The 17,948-nt window shown below is 37.6% G+C and overlaps 1 protein-coding gene across 1 annotated transcript; it reads right to left on the bottom strand.

The window, feature by feature from the left end:
- Nucleotides 1-422: 422 nt before the first annotated feature.
- CMAS (cytidine monophosphate N-acetylneuraminic acid synthetase) lies at nt 423-16,152 on the bottom strand. Its single transcript, XM_055571757.1, has 8 exons — nt 15,792-16,152; nt 8,708-8,850; nt 8,394-8,549; nt 5,757-5,890; nt 3,921-4,015; nt 3,371-3,542; nt 2,088-2,241; nt 423-1,024 (listed from the first exon to the last, which is right to left on the bottom strand). The coding sequence occupies exons 1-8, from the start codon at nt 16,049-16,051 to the stop codon at nt 834-836; spliced, it is 1,305 nt and encodes a 434-aa protein (XP_055427732.1). The 5' UTR covers nt 16,052-16,152; the 3' UTR covers nt 423-833.
- Nucleotides 16,153-17,948: the final 1,796 nt, after the last annotated feature.

The raw sequence follows: 17,948 nt of genomic DNA, 5'->3' as shown, positions 1-17,948 counted from the left end.
GAGTTTTACATGAACTCTTTTTATAGTGGAAATAGATGAAAATGTTCCACAGGAAATGGTTAGTGTTTATTAGGTAAGGGTCCACATTTATGAGCTAATGCCCCATTCTTGGAATCTAACCAGGAAGGAGAGTGATTTGTGGTGGCTGTAAAATTGTAATAACAGCCAAATATAGTATACAAAATCACCATGACCTCAGAGGTAATGGCAAATGATTTACTACAAATCAATATATAACCTTCACAATATGCAAATTTATGCAGACATCTCTGTATGTGTATGCTATATGTATCCATATATGAAGTACAACAGGATGCTCTACAGCTGCTATTTGGTGGCTTGTTTCTTAGGCCAATTGCACTGTCAGTGTTTAAAGGAAATGGGGCAATGTTGGGTAAATCTCTTCTAAAACAACAAGGCAGTTTTCATCAAGTTTGTGAAATGTAATTTTATTAATAGAAGGGCATGTCTTACCAGACAAACTATCCCCAAATAAATAAAGTTTCAGCATCATTAAAAGCACACAAATGCACAACTTTACAGAGTACAATACAAAGTCAATTTTGATGATGTTCTTACTTGCATTGACTAAAAATCTGAGAAAGACTGTAATCAACCTCTAAATAATGATTCTGCATAAAGAGGAAAAGTAGAGCACAGTTATTTCATAGAAGGTTTCAGAGTGAGAGTTTGAGTGCTTTAAAAGATATCAGATAGATCACAAATTAAATCACACTGTTAACATTACAGCATGGAATTGTAGTTCATCAAAAATAAAAGTTAAAATGGCTGACGAAGGCTGCATATGTTCTTTTCCAACATAACACTACTTTCTATTTTTGGCATGAATTGATAACCTTTTCCATGAGTAGGAAAATGTGCTCTGCAAACTCTCGGAGGGCACCTCGGCCTCCACTACTTTTGCAAATATATCCAACAGCCTTCTGGGCAGCGGCACAGGCGTCAGCAGGCACGCCGCTGAGGCCCACTTTCTTCAAGCACTCCTCATCAGACACTTCATTTCCTATCAAGTTGAAGAAACACTGGTTGAATATTTAAAGAGATAAGGAATATTCTTTCTAAATAATGCAAAGAGCAGTCAATAAACAGTTCTGGCAACTTCAGACACTGCATATAAGAATGCTACAGATTGGATGGAACAAAATGAGTTCAAGTATTTCTATGAAGAGTAAATACTTAAGGTCTAGTGTTTTTTCTTAAGCAATTCAACATAAATGCTTATCAATTAGAGGAGAATGGAGTATCCTCTCTGTGTGCCATGCCTATTACAGGCACTAGAAATTCTACATATAAATTATAATTATTTAAACTTTTTTATGAAGGAAAATTTCCAATAAGCAAGAACCCCAAATTTATGTGGAATAATTATTAATGTTTTGCCTTATGTATCAATATTTTTATCCATTCCCTGCCAAGTTTTTTGAAGGAAAGGGAGAAGGAATTCCCAAACATACTTAAGCCATAAACACTTCACCATTTCCCTATAATAAATACATTTTTAAGAAAGTGACACAATGTCATCCAACTAACAAAATCAACAGTAATTCCTTACTATCATCTAATAACCTAGTACATGTTCAAATATCCTCAGCTGTCTCAAAACTGTCTTTTTATAGTTGATTTATTTGAATCAGAAATCAAAAAAGGTCCACATATTGCATTTTGTTGATTTACATCTTAAGTCTCCCTTTAACAGTTCTGATTTGTACGCTGCTTGATAAATAATTATCATCACACTGACCTAACTATATCCCTCTCCCTGCCTTGTTTTTACTCTTTCTACCTCCCTCTCTTTTCTTTCCTTTGATTGGATAAATTTCAGAAACTCTCAGGACTTAACATTCACCATTCTGAATACAACTACTACTATAATATAAACCAAATACTACAAATAAAATGTTGGTTAAGAGTTTATTTTAAATTTGTTCTACCTGTACCTCCTGAAATTTTTAATTATTAAATGTATGGAAATTTGAATTGTTTTCAGTGAAAGATAATAAATATTAAAGTATCTCTTTGCATAATTATGGCTTTCCATTATTATGGCTGAAAAGAAGGATACCAACCAAGATATGCCACTTCTTTCCAGCACAGGCCCATTTCTTTTCTCCATTCATCTACAACTGCAAGTTTATCTGGCACATTGACTTCCATTTTGCAATCCAGTTTTAAGGACGAGAGGGTCTGCTTTGAACAGGCCCTTTCTGAGATTAACCTCACCTAAAAAATAAAAGGGCAAAGTGAGAAAACAGACATCACTCACAATAAAATAATACCTTTTAAATAATACAAATCACGAGTAGTCCTTTGAAGGACTAATTAAGAAAAATCAACTAACTTATTTTAAAATGATGAAGCTTTAGCAGATTTTATTTCTAAGTAGTCCAATAAAGGTGTTTTCCACAGTGAAAAGTAATCTATTTACAGGTAAAAAAATAAAACATATATTGTCTGTTAGCAATCTAAGATTCCCCTATAATTCATTTTATTCAGAGGAAAGTCTGTAACTTGTCTTTCGACCTGCTCAGGAACACATATTTAAGATCTCTAATGAACTATAATAAATCATCTTAAACTTCATTTTTGAAAATACAAATAAGTATTGTTACTTTGAATTAAAATATTCAATCATAAGAATCAGTTCAGTTCAGTTCACTCAGTCGTGTCTGACTCTTTACGACCCCATGGACTGCAGCACCCCAGGCCTCCCTGTCCATCACCAAATCCCTGAATTTACTCAAGCTCATGTACATTGAGTTGGTGATGCCATCCAACCATCTCATCCTCTGTCATCCCCTTCTCCTCCGGCCTTCAATCCCTCCCAGCATCAGGGTGTTTTCCAATGAGTCGGCTCTTCGCATCAGGTGGCCAAAGTATTGAAGTTTCAGCTTCAGCATCAGTCCTTCCAATGAATATTCAGGACTGATTTCCTTTAGGATAGACTGGTTGGATCTCCTTGCAGTCCAAGGGATCACAAGAATAAGCTACATTTTTTTTAAAAAAAAATCCATCTGACAGTTTCTTTCTTCTAAATGCTGACACCTATTTTCTATTAAATCTTTCTGGTGAAATCTTTCTGGTTGCAAGATCCTATGGGAAATATTAGGTAGCAACTATTTAAAATAATATATTCACATTCATTAAATAAACAAAGAAATCTATTTGTTGATAGTTTCCTAATTCTACTCACCTAAAAGTAAAAACAGAATAATTTTCTAGGCATGTCAAAGCTAAATTTGAGATGCTTTAACTGATAATACTAAAAATGTAAATCTCTTATTTCAGTCACATGTACCTTGACCCTATATCACAATCTTGAAAAACATTGCTATGTTCAGGGGGCACATACCTCAATACCACTTTTCTTTAATAAACTTATCCCAATAGCATCTTTTACATCATAAGATATTATTTCTTTTTGGTCTCCTGATACATAAATGTGGCCATTGGTGAGACATCCATCAATATTGCAAACAAAAAGTTTTATCTCCTTCAGTTTCTCTTTGCCAAAATAACCGTATCTAAAAGAAACCAAAACAGACCTTTGAATCCAAGTGTGAAACTAATCACTCCCTCTCATCTGGCTAACACCAATAAACTTGATAGTTCATTCCCATCCAATTATTCAAACATTACCTTTTCAAGTTACTTCACACACTTCAGCTTATACTGCAAGAACTTTAAGTGTGGTCCAACCAAACTATGTGGTTCTGAAGTTACTGAATAAGCCATCTATAGGCATATTTTATGTATATGTCTTTCTCACGTAAGCAAGATATTACAAAAGATTCTAAGATGTTTGGAAGATCAGAAATCTGTGTCTAAAAGTGAATTTAAATGGATCTACTAAAAATAATTTGTTATGATCTAGTGCAAAGGCTATGAAATCTTGTTTTCACCTTAATACTCTTTGTTCTGCAATAGGCCAATCAATGTCCACATCGATGTCCACACTGTGCTCGGCTCTCATCTCGTAGTACGCCATCTTCCCACCCTAAACATATTACGAGTGCCATGAGGACTGTTGTCAACACGCATTCACGCTTATCAACAAATTTATTAAAATACAGAACAATGAATTCACTGCTACAGTACTAAGAAAAATGAACAACCCAGCAATATCAGACATACAACAAGTAATTTCTTTTGGAGGGGAGAGCTTCATATATTCCAACCATGTAAAACAAGTAAATTTAACCCTTTTCAAATTCTACCTACATAGTGCAAGTTCCCATTTTTCAGAATTCTATTTTAACATTGAACAAGGGTAGAAATAATACATATCCTCCAGGATTCTGACCACAAGGAATTTTCTGAGAATCCCTAGTTGTATTCCCTTTGTTCTGGTAGTCTCTCCCATCAACATCCAAAAGCAGTAGTATAAGTATTTTTGGAACTTCTGTTCCTATTTGCAATAGGGGTCAGAGTGGGAAGGAAAAGGAACTGTAATATCTATTGCACAGAACTGATCCCTGAGGTACAGACAGGAGTCAACAACAACTGAATGGATCACGTGTGGGCAAAAGTAAGAACAATGAGCGTCATGATCCTGGGGTATGCACAGGGCAAGAGGGTTGCGGCGCTTCTTATGATTGTAATCATTGCAAGGTCAAGATCAATTACTAGAAATTTACATTTTTCACAGTTGTCAGTCTCTTTACAAATCTTGTTACAATGAGGAACTTCTATTTTTCCCCACACTTAGGAAAGGGTCAAATTACAGTCCCTCTTAGCAAAGAGCATAGGGAGAGTTGTACCTATAGATGTCAAATCTAATTTTCCTGAATGCTCAAACTTAACTGAACAGTTAGCCTATGGTATACCTACTGACCAGAAGACTGGAAAATTTCTTCCCCTTAGAGTATGAGTCACATTCGAATTTTTACTATAAACAGTAGAGTTTTGGGGTTTTAAAATGCTATTTTTTGAGTAACATAAGGATCTGAATTAAAATCCTAACAATGCCATTTACAACTTGTTTTTGCTTTGAGCCAATGACTTCATTTTTCAGAGCTGCTATTTCCTCCTCTGAAACAAAACTAGGAACATGCACTTTATTTCATTATGAGATAACCTATGTAGTATTTCATATAATCAACAGTAGGTGTTGAATCAACAATACCATAACTAAAATGAATCAATAGTATATAACCATGTAAGCTCTAAAGCTGAGAGAGGCATCCAACCCACTTATTTTAAAGTGAGAGCACTTATTGTAAAAGGAGAGCACCAAGATTCAGAACAGATAAAATGATATATTCAAGGTTAAATGGTTACAGATAGAGATATTACTATAATCTGGTTTTCCTGATGCCTGGGTTGGTGCTCTTTTACCTCTACTATACTGCTGCTTTTTTTTTTGTCTCTTTTAAAAGCAGTAAAGATCATTCAACTGTACAACCACAACTTGACAATAATACAACCATGGATTAAAAACAGAGTTTGGAATGAAATAATATGAATACCACAACATATGTAGAATACTCAATAGTTGATTTCTTATCTGAATGTTAGAATTGTAGCAGAATCCCTTGCATATTTACTGAATGTATCCCAGATCAGTTTGGGGTTTAAGTGTGCCAAATAAACATCTCGGATGATAAATCTTGTCAGGTACTCCTTTTCCTCTAGGGGTTGATACTTTCCTTTATGAACTGTGCCATACTTTTTTCTTAGAACTCAAAGCACATACACAAAAGGGTTTAAAAGATTTTTTGCAAAACAAGAGCACAAACCTGTAAGTAACCCATCTCTATCAAATGTCTTTTAGCAAAATAAAATGAGCCATTTTCATATAATTCTCCATCCCAGTCTTGTCGGCGAGGTCGTTTAGCTGGATTCAAATTCAGAGGCTCAGTCATTTCACGAACTAAAGGCAAAAGGCTACAATAAATCCCAGGTGCTCTGAACACTGAAATAGTTCATTCAGTAATTTTTTTAAAAAGCAAACAAAAATAAACTCAGAACGTAGAATATTTCTGTTTCTAAATAAACAATTTAGAAGATTTTTTTAAAGGAACAAAACCTCTGATAACAACTCTCAGATGATGTATCTGATAATAATTCTGATGATTTATCTTTGCTCTTCAATAATAATAATAATAAGAGGAAAATAAAGTATCTTATGGAGAAATCCTGAATAAGGTTTTAAGGGATTCATACATATATAACGCTTTGGGAGGACATAAAAGCAACCTTAGTTGCCAAAGAACTGAACTTGTCATAAAATACTATATTCAATATATGAGCCCTTAAAATCTATTGCACACTATGTGCTTCTATAGAAATACAATGTGTGTGTTATTTATCTAATGTGGTTGAGAAACTACATTTATGGAATTACTGAAAAATGACTATTTCCTCATTAAATTATTGAACCTTACATATTGATGGGAAATGCTTATATAATGTATGATACATTCTTACCAGTAATTTAAAAAATACTAATATAAAATATATATAACAATAAATTATGTTTATTATCATTAGTAATAATGAAGGCCAAACAACACCAACATTAATTACACCATGATATAATAAATGAAGCCTTTCTATTAAAGGTCCTATAGTGTTTTTCTCCACTGAATCTTCACATGGGATTCAAAGGCTGTTCCTGAATTCCCCGGAACACACGCTCCCATAGTATCCTTATACTTTTCTCTTTAGGCCCGAACTGTCCTAGTAAATTTGTATCTCGTACACAGTTTATAGTTATTATGTATTTAATAACATTTCATTACTGATACTTAAAATGCTGACATCATTAGACCATACACTCTGTAAGCAATAAGTCCCAGCAGTCAGATCCAAGCATGCACAGAGGAGACACCTGACAAATACATTAATATTTGCTTAATTCTAAAGTGAAAAACTTGTGACATCTGACTATGTCAGAGAGTATATATTACAGTACTGTTCTTAATGGTTGTAAAGTATTTGATTTTATAGATAATCAAGTTTTGCAGGGTATTTAAGTGGATTTTTTCTCTCCATTATTGGCATATTTCTCTATAATTTCTTTCCTAGAAATGCAACCTGGGTGGGGGGGTGGGGGCGACAGGGTCAAACCTATGTACATTTTATTAATAGCATAGTATAGTACATATTGGAATTCCCTTGCCTTTTCACTAAACTTCGCAAATTTGTATTTGTCGATATGTATAGATATTTTCTAACCCTTTTTAACTTTAATAATATAAAACTTTATCATATAAAGCTCAACATTCAGTTTAACATTGGGTTTCCTTAACTTATTCAAAAGTGTGCTTTTCAAGCTTTAATTCTTCTTATATTTTATTTTTGATATTTAGTGGTGGTGGTTTAGTCGCTAAGCTGTGTATGACTCTTGCGACCCCACGGACTGCAGCCTGCCAGGCTCCTCTGTCCATGGTATTCTCCAAGCAAGAATACTGGAGTGGGTTGCCATTTCCTTCTCTAGGGGATCTTCCTGACCCAGGAATTGAACCTGGGTCTCCTGCATTGCTGGCAGATTCTTCACCAACTGAGCTACAAGGGAAGCCCCTTGATATTTAGTGAATAAGTTCAAAATATTATATATATAAAACAATGAATTTTCTACAGAGAAGATACTCAATAATTGTTTATTGAATGACATCAATAAACTAGTCATTGATATATTTTGTTAGTTTTGATGACATTCACATTTAGAGACTGAAAATCATTTTCTGCCTATAACTTTATCTTCTTATCTTAATCGCTCTTTTGTGGACCATCTCCATTTTTACTGCATCTTCCTTACTATCTCCTTTAAATCAAACATAGGTTAGAGACAATTGGCCCAGTTTTCCTACACTCAACAAATGTCAGGACTGAACAGAAATCATACTGCCTTTCTTCATGTATGTTTCATTTACCTATTTGTTGGTAATTCTATTCTTTTGTGACATATTTTGCTAGTTTGTCTGGAGAGAAATAAGGCTCTAACTAAATGTTACGGTACTCTTTTGCTATAAGAAGTTGTGAACTTTGCGAAGCAATTCTAGATTCATTCTTGAGGTTCTCCAGAACTTTTTGGTGGAAGACTTCTATTCCCACCATTCTATATGATTCATAGGTAGAACAACATGAAAGTATCTGCTCTAGAAAAATGGCATATTTGCTCAAAATACAAATAGAGGATTAAAATAATCCTTTGTAAAAAGAAAGATAGAGAATTAATTTGGTTTCCATTGTTTTGTCTCAACAATCCCAAGATTTAGAACTGATTATGTTATTATCTACTACAGTGATAAAAGTCCCACGTTCTGTTTTACTGCTTCCTTTTTAACTCTCCCACTCCTAAAGACTTTTTACATAAGAAAAATTAATTCTCCATAAGATGAGCTAAAATAAAAATCAATACAACAGATTACCTCCTTTCTGAATTTCACCCCATCGAAACTGATGCCGTCTCACAACAGAGAAAACAGAATCGTATCCTTCTTCTCGAATCATTTCTGCAACTTTTTGAAGATCAGTAGGATGTAAACACGGAGAAGTAGCTTGAATATTTCCTACAATGTCAACCTCTTAAAAAGACAAGACAAATGAAAAGATCATCAAGATGAAGTTCTTTGCAAGCAAATAATACTAAGATCTAAATTCAAATGTTAAACAAGTCTTGTGAAATGAGTAACAAGTTGGAAATTACATAAAATTTTGAATAAACTATTAGTCAAATTCATACCATTGTGATAATTAAGAAATTCTATGATGGCGTCTAGTGAGGTAGAACTGTCTTTTGAAGCTTCAGAACTTCTTCGATGAACTTGGGCACCAAACTGTTTGGCCACATTCTCAATTTCATCATGGTCTGTTGAAACCCATATACTGTAGAGATATTAAAAAAAAAAAAAATTAAAGATAAAAAGGAGCTCTGCAACCCCCAAACTACAGCTTACGTGTTAGAATAGTTTTTGTACCATCAAAACAATGTTACAGATTCAAAGCAATATAAAATTTAAAGAAAAATAAAGAATTTTCTATGTAAACCACATTTTTAAATGCTTGAATTATAAATGTGGTCCCAGATGTAATATTTATATTATATACAACATTTATATACATATTGTTTACACAGCCCTAGATATCATTTATAAAATTAGAAAAAATTGGTATTTTTAAGGCTAATGGTTTATTAAAAATACTAGGAACACTGGAAGTTCAAATCTAAAGGAAATAAAGAAGATACTATTTCTTTTTTCCCATCAAAATCCAAAACATTGTATAGTTAATATGTCTGCTGAGGAAAAAAAATGGGTGTGGCATAGCCAAATCACAAGGCTGAGTTTCAAGCTTAGTAAAGACTTATATGCCCAAAACAGTCAGACAAGCCAAATCTTTTTTGGCTGGGACAGGGGCAACTAACAATGGGTACATAAATATATGAACACAGAATCAACTGGGTGAAGCCACCAATAACAATCAAAGTCGTGGAAAACATGACTTGACTGGCTCAGGAGAGCTTAGTGTAACAGCTCTATTAACCACACCTTACATAGCTGACCTTTTGCACTTTATAAGATGATGACTCACAGTAAAATATAAAAGATTATTTGGGGGATACATACTAGTCTCTACTGAAGTTTTTTAACCTTTATAAATTTCCATTGCTAGAAACAGAATGTTTTACTCTAGCCACAATACTTTTAGACTGACATTCCACAAAGACATCTGAATGACTTCTTCGGTATATGCACATGCAGTTGATCCTTAACCAACACAGGTTTGAACTCGTGAATTTTTTTCAATAAATGTATGGGAAAAATTTAAGGAGATTTGCTAACAGTGTGAACAAAATTGCAAACTGTGCAGCCTACTACTATCAGAAAAAATAAGTTAGGTATGCCATGAATACATAAAACGTATGTAGATAATCGGTTTCCCTGGTGGCTCAGATAGTAAAGAATGTGCCCACAATGCAGGAGACCTGGGTTTGATCCCTGGGTCAGGAAGATCCCCTGAAGTAGGAAATGGCAACCCACTCTAGTATGCTTAACTGGAGAATTCTGTGGACAGAGAAGCCTGGCAGGCTACAGTCCATGGGGTCGCAAAGAGTAGACACAACTGAGTCTTTCACTTTACTTTCATGTAGATAATACATGACAATACAACACTTTCACTTTACTTTCATGTAGATAATAGTCTACCCTCACATAGGTATAAGATGACTGATACTTAATATAAAGTTAATAATGATGCACTTTTGGCTTTTAAAAAATGGAACAATGTTTCTGACACTGCATTATGAATATGACTGTAATACTGTATACCATAAAATTTTTATAATGATTCATTCATTAGTGTGTGTGGGCTAGGCTACCATGAAGCAATCACAGTGATTAAACTAGACCACCATTATTGTTGTTTACTTGCTAAGTCCTGTCCAACTCTTTGTGACCCCATGGACTGTCACCTGCCAGACAATTCTGTCCACAGGATTTCCCAGGCAAGAATATTGGAGCGGGTTGCCATTTCCTTCTCCAAGGATCTTTCTGACCCAGGGACTGAACCCTAGTCTCCAGCATTAGCAGCTGGGTTCTTTACCACTGAGCCATCAGTGAAGCCCTAGACCACCACAAAGCAATCAGATAGCTCTTTCTTTATTATCAATGCCTGAATCATTATACCTGTAGATAAATATGAATTTCTTTTTCACAATATCTTTTCATTTTTGATGTTCAATGTTAGTAATATATATAACATCTATAGTGTTTTGTATAAGACAATATTGATGTAGGTACTGACAGATGATTCATCTTGTAAACAAAGTAAAATTATGATATCTATATAGCTAAGTACAGTAAATGTATTTTGTCTTCCTTATGATTTCCTTGATAACATTTTTTCTCTAGCTTACTGTACTGTAACATATTATATAATAAATATATAAAATGTGTTAATAAATAATGAAAATAAATAAAACTAAATATGGCATAATGTGTCTCAGATATAGAGAACTAGTGGTTACCAGTGGGGAGAGAGAAAGGGGGGGGTCCACTATAGGGGTGAGTGAGTGAGTGAGTGAGTGAACTCAGTCGTGTCCGACTCTTTGCGACCCCATGGACTATAGCCTAACCAGGTTCCTCTGTCCATGGGATTTTCCAGGTAAGAATACTGGACTGGGTTGCCATTTCCTTCTCCAGGAGATCTTCCCAACCCAGGGATTGAACCCAGGTCTCCCGCATTGCAGGCAGACGCTTTACCGTCTAAGCCACCAGGGAATATAGGGGTAGAGGGAAAAAAATGAGATTACATGAAATCATGTGTGTAAAACTTTTGAAAAATGTAAAGCACTACAGAATTTAAAGAATTTTTCCTTAAATTAAAAAAAAAAATTTTTTAAAGTAGGATGCTCAGTTGTGTCTGACTCTTTAAAACCCCGTGAACTGTAGCCTGCCAGGCTCCTCTATCCGTGGAATTCTCCAGGCAAGAATACTGGAGTGGGTAGCCATTCCCTTCTCCAGGAGATATTCCCTTCTCCGGGGGATCTTCCCAACCCTGGGATCAAACCCAGGTCTCCTCCACTGCTGGCAGATTCTTTATCATCTGAGTCATCAGGAAAGCCCTAAATTAAAAAAAAAAAAAAGTGTTTATGATATTAGGAAGGCTTTGGTCAACCGTAGGCTACTAGTAGTTAAGTTCTGGGAGATCAAAAGCTGATCTGGGGCTTCTGACTGCCCTGGCTGAGGAGGGGAGTTGGCACCCCAATTCTCATATTTTTTAAGGGTCAACTGTATTTCTTTCACCCCTTTCATTCAACATCTACTGAATGAAAGAGAAACTTCATGTTTCAAACATCTACACTCAATTGTCAAGAGTGAAAAGAAAGAAACTAAAGAAAAATTTCTAACAGCTCCAGATTTAAGAAATTCCCTTTACTATTGGCAGAAGGAAGATTTAAATCTAGAGATAAAGACAATAAACCCCCACCCTGCCCCCTAATTTTTTTCAGAGGAAGCCTAATAAACAAGATGAGCTACTGGCTAGAAGTCAAGTGTGTCATATCTACTCGTGTCATTCTGCAAAAGGCAGAACACAGAAGCCCTCATTTCCCTCCACTGCAAAATATGAAAGTTTTGGGATAAGTTTTTTACTGGAAAATGTCACAAAGGTATACAACAAACTGAAGTACCAATGAAAACTCAGTAAATTTTTTAAAGAGAGGATAAAAGGAGGGTGGTGATGGTAATAAAGTAAAAAGTAAACGGTAAAAGAGAGCAGTCTTTTGACATCTAGTTAAATCACTAACTGAAATAGATTACTGAAGCCGTTTACTTTAATATCCTGATCTTTACTGTAATAAACATTCAACACCTCAGGATTCAGTGATCTTTTGGAAATGCTTAAACAGTAAATAAAAACAGAGGTTTGCCTATGTTTCTTTTTTCATTATTCATTCATTCCTTCTTTCATGATATGGAAATGACTCTTGACTGCGTAGTCTGTTTCAGGCCCTTCTCTGGACACCAGGGATACAAAATCCATTGACAAGAGAAATTCTCAACCTATTAGTAGAAATAGAGAATGGCCCGGAAGCAATAACTGACCTTTCTATAATGCTTTACTTTTTACAAAGTATTTTTATAATGCCTGCTACATAACAGGTGCTCAATATATACTTGCTGAATGAATGAAACAGTAAATGGTTAAGAGCATGGACTCTGAAGGAAGGGCTTCAAGTCTTGGCTCTACCACAAGCTAGTTATATGACCCAAGGCCAAATCTCCCTAAGCCTAAATTTTCACTAAAACAGAGGTGACAATGACAGCAATTACCAAATACGGATGTTATAACAAATCAATATAAACCACAATATAGAATAAATGTTTAGTAAGTAATAGCTATTGAAAATAATAGGAATGGTGATAAAGGAACAGTTGACAGTCTCATTTAATCCTTACACTAGCTCTGTTTGAAGGAAAACTGAAGTTTTGCTTTCAGACCTTCAAAGGTCCAAACGTTTAATTTATATGTATTATGTAAGGCAATGGCACTATGAATATGAAAATAGCATCCTACATGTACACTTAAAATACAATGGTCATTATTTATTACATCATCATAAGGAAGTCAATCATTTCCACTCTAAGGGGCACCATTACATTAGCAAGTGCAAGAGAAAAGGATGAGCAAATGAACAAACAGGCTTTTTTAATAAAATTTAAAATCAAGTATAAAGTAAACATCAAAGTGGAATGCCAATGGCTTTAGCCTCAAATGAAGTCATACTCCATCTAACAGGATGAACAGGAGTATCAACCATGATCCCTGTAACAGACACTTCAATTCATAAACTGCCATTTCTGGGACAACACAGCCCAGGCCTTTCATTAATCATAAACCCACACCCTAAAAGTGAAACCAACATTTATATTTACTTTTCACAAGTATATTAGGCAACATGTAAAAAAATCGATGTACTCTAAGATTTACTTACACAGCATTCAACTACTGTTGAAAACCAAGCTCTTACAAACTCAACTCTCACAATGACTTTTTACTAAATGAAAATAATATCTCAGCATTTTTTCTTAACTGTTAACTATGTAAGTTAATGGGCAAAGTTAGCAACCTTGAAAGTATTGTTAGCTTTGATTCTAAGCAGGCTAGAAACTCAATTAAGTCAAAATGATTTTGGACAAAGTAATCTCCAGGCCTGAAAAACAAATCGGGGGAGCTACAGTTTTCTCCAATTCCTTCACAGGGTAGACAGATTTTTTTTTTGAAGAAAGTAGGTGAGAAGCAGGAAGTCTGCTCCATCCACACTGACTGCAGCTTCAGAATAAGTCAATTAAATTCAAACCTACCTCTTTGGGGTGGTAGATTAGACCTCAAAGGGAAGCGAATGAATAGATAATTACAAGCTTCCTAACTTAACTGTTGAAGGAGGGTGTATAGGGGCTATCTGCCAGAAAGAAGGTAAATCCTCCTGGCAGCATTGAGCACTCCTTTTATGGGGCTGGAATCATCCTAAGAACTAGGCCTTTAAGCCATTAGAAACCATGATGGAGTTTGGTTGACCACAGAGGCTTGGACAGAGTTGTTATGTGTAGAAAGTTTTGCAGTTTTCAGCAAAACCACCCCCATACCATAAAAGGGAGAGCCTTTTTGGCTCTTTCCTTTCTAGAGGAACCAAGAAATAGAGGATTATGGTGATCAAATGCACCATCGCCTTACTTTCTTTTTCTTAAAAATATGAATTACTACCTGATACAGTACACTATATATTAATCTTCTCCCTATGGTTAAGGACACATAACAGTGCCTGTCACATAGTAGGTAGTCAATAAATATTTGCAGAATGAATGAATCATTTTTGCTCTTAAATTTGTATCTCAAACACGCCCTACCTTTTTTTAGGTTAAGCCAGTTTGAAAGGGTCTCCTGACATATGCAATAGGAGTTGTAAAGGAGTTCTGTTTTCAATCTATTAAGAATGTGATTTTGATCTCTGGTTTATATCAGAGAAATAGGGTTTTACTACCTCACTACTAACTTGGATGCACCTTCTCTCTGTCCTTTTTTGTTTTCCAGTGTGTACCTTTTGTGAGGAGGTAAAAATGTCCCAAAGTCTGTGAGTCTCACAGGGAAAGAACCATGTCACATTCATCTTGTAATACCCTTGGATGTGTATGGCAGAATCAGACTCAGTGTTTACCGAATTGAACTAAATCCCCAACTCTTTCCCTATCTCTCCTCTGCACACTTCCTGTTACATTACTGTTATTAATATCTTCTGTGTGCAGGCACCTATTCACCCAGCACCACCCAAGACTTCCTTTGGATAAAAACATCAAGAAAATTAGTAAATTTATACTATTTTGGTATCTCCTTTGTAAACATGTTCGGTTAAATGAAAATCATTTATCCATATATTAATGTATGTAATTAATATGCTCCAGAGACAGCCATCTCTTTAAAAACCAAAACTCGACAATCAAAAGGTGAAGATAATTTACTTTTCACGGGGAACAAATTCAAGCACAATTAGGCTGAAATAACCATGTGTAAATTCATTCTTGGCACAGAGTGCCTCCTCCCTTTTATGAATGACATAACTCCTGACTAACATGGCATATGGCCATGTCTCTTAAATGATGCACAATTAAAACCGTCCTTAGGGCAAACGAGGTTCCAAAGGTATGATCAAATCATTTAGAAAGCATTTCATCGAACAGCCCCGCGGTACGCTGTTCCACTATCTCGCACCCAGGTACAAATGTGGGCAGCTTTCTAGATTGTGCTGACTCACAACAGGCTTAGAGTATTTTCCAAAGGTCAGGAAAGGATCTCCAAGCTGGGCTGGAAATGAGAAAAGCCTTGACACCCCACTCTATTTATGAACCTGACGCCTCCTTAATCGATCAGCACCAGGTGGGTAGCAGACGCTGAGCAACAGGGGAAAGCTAGTCGCCTCCGTCTAAAGGAGTTAATTATCGCAGATGTTTCACAAGGGTGGCCTCCTTGCCTTTACCCTGTGAGGTCAACCTGGGCAGCGCAGACTTGTGAAAAGAGGAAATCTCCCCTTTTACGGGTGTCATTCTCAAGGGCTGGGGCAGGAACAGTCCCAAGTTCATGGCTATTAGCAGTTACGGAACAAGGAAGAAACTGGAGCCCTGCCTCCCCCGCGGGCAGCCGGGGCCCAGGCACCCCGGATCTTGTGCACCCCTTCCGGGGGCCGCTACCACGGGGCCCTGGCCCCTCCGGCGGCCCGGCTCCCCCTCTCGACCCCCGCCCAGGCCGCGCCGCCCACTCTCGCACATGCGCACCTCTGGAAGACCCCCGAGTCCAGGGCCGCACGCAGGACCCAGCCAATGAGCGGGACCCCCGCCAGGTGCTTAATGTTCTTCAGGGGGATGCCCTTGCTGCCGCCCCGGGCCAGGATGAGGGCCGCCATATGCGGGGGCTTCTCCACCCCTCGGCCCTGGCCGCCTCGGGAGTTGCGCTGTAGCTTCGGCGGCCGGCCCCGAGAGGGTCGCCCCCGCGGGTTGGAGACGGAGGTGGCGGCCCCCTTCTCCACCGAGTCCATCTTCCTCCCACGCCTTCTCCCCAGCTTCTCCACATCCGGGAGCTCTTGTCTCGCCACCTCAGCTCGGCGCCGCCCGATCTCCCCGCCCGACTGCCCGCGGGGGTGGCTGTTCTCGGCCCCGCCCACCTCCGATTCCGCACCCTCGCGGGGCACGCCGGGAGTTGTAGTCCGTGGGTCGCTCGCAGGGCCAGTAGGCTCCGCCTGCGGGACCCCCAAGCCAAAGTCCGGCACGGAGAGCCCGGTCCTGACTGGAAGGAAGTGCGGCTTCTGCGGAGCTTGATGTTGTATGGAGATTAATAAAATAGGCAACACGGGCAACAAATAGTTCTTCTGCTGAAGAATTTCCCCATTAGAAATTGTAGTGGGTTTCCCACATCACACCCTGATGCACCCTAACTCGAAACAATTTTCATTTAAAAATTTAAGTGTCCGTTTTTCGGCTGTGCTACCTACTCCTTGTTTATAAGAGATGACCTCATTCGAATGTCCTCCAGGCCCTTTAAATTCAACATTTTAAAAACAGCTCTCCCTATGGGCTCAAACTGCTTCCATCTTTGCATTTTCTTTTTCTTTCTTTTTTTCCAATTGGGATATAATTGACATGTAACGTGTTCGTTTCAGGTGTCCAATGTAGTGATTCTGTGTTTGTGTATAGTGAGATATGATCACTACAATGTGAAAATGTCTGTCTGCATATTCTATCATCACCATCCACCTAGGTGGAAAAACTTGGAAGTCAACTTTGCTTAGTCCCTTCTAAGCCCAACAGACATCTGTGTGGTTTTGTTTGTTTGTTTGTTTTTGGACTACTGAAATCTTTTCCTTTCGGGTATTGTTAGCTGTCTTACCTGGTGGGCATTTAACACAAATCTTCAGCAGTGTTGCAGTGAATGTATGACCCAGGCTGATCAAAGTACCTCATCTTCCTGAGAACAGTTGTGGCCCGGAGACAGGAAAATGATCAAGCAGATCCCCCTCAAGTCCTTTCCAGAGACTCTGGGAAAGAAAGGATCTTTTTCTTGCTGAATATTTGGGTGCTAAGGACCCTCTAAACCTGAATCCTCAGGGAAGGATGAGGGAAGGGGGATGAGGAGAGTTTCTGATCTGAAATTGGGAGGCTTTTGTTCACATGGAACAAAGCAAGGTCAAGCCACACAGGGAGAAGGGAAAAGCTCTTGAGCCAGCCAAAAGATTCAAAGGTGCATACAGACACACACACACATACACACATACTCATGTACACACACACATATATCTTTTTTGTGTGATTTTTTTAGAAAGAAATCTCCAACTAACATACATTTTGCATTTTACCACTTTTGCAAGCCTGTATCTGGAAGTAGAGAGTCTGCTTGTCTGTCCTAGGTGGAGGCTAGTCCAACCCAGAATGAACGAAAGGTGGTGGTATTGCCTTTCCTTCTCCAGGAGTGACAGAAGGTCTGTGTGCTTCCCAGGTCTTGGCCCTTTCTGAAGGAGACAGAGGACACCTATAGTGTTTTGAGTCCCAGACAGTCACTGGAAACTTCACATCTCATCTTTTTCCCTGTGAAGTAGCCCAGCCCTTCTAGGGTCTGGTTCTGGGAGAAGGTGCTGGATATGGGGAAGGATGACTATAAACAGATATCTATGCAGGGCCTGGAGAAGGGGCCAGGCCCCAGGAACCTTCCTAGCACTACAGGCCACATGGTCATTTTGCCCTCAATGCACTGTCTCTTTGAATGGGACCTTCCCGGTTATTATGCTGAGAAACGGCAACACTGATTTTTTTGGCAACCATGTGAGGTTACCACGTGAGGTTACTACTGCTTCTGACACACAAAACCTCTTTTTCCTTCTCCACTCCAATAATTACCTTAGTTCCCACTGATAAGAAAGTTGCCATGCTCCATGGTCATTT

The sequence above is a fragment of the Bubalus kerabau genome, chromosome 1 (genome assembly GCF_029407905.1).
Source record: "Bubalus kerabau isolate K-KA32 ecotype Philippines breed swamp buffalo chromosome 1, PCC_UOA_SB_1v2, whole genome shotgun sequence".
NCBI classification, from domain to species: domain Eukaryota; kingdom Metazoa; phylum Chordata; class Mammalia; order Artiodactyla; family Bovidae; genus Bubalus; species Bubalus kerabau.
This window is presented reverse-complemented; position numbering and strand designations above follow the sequence as displayed.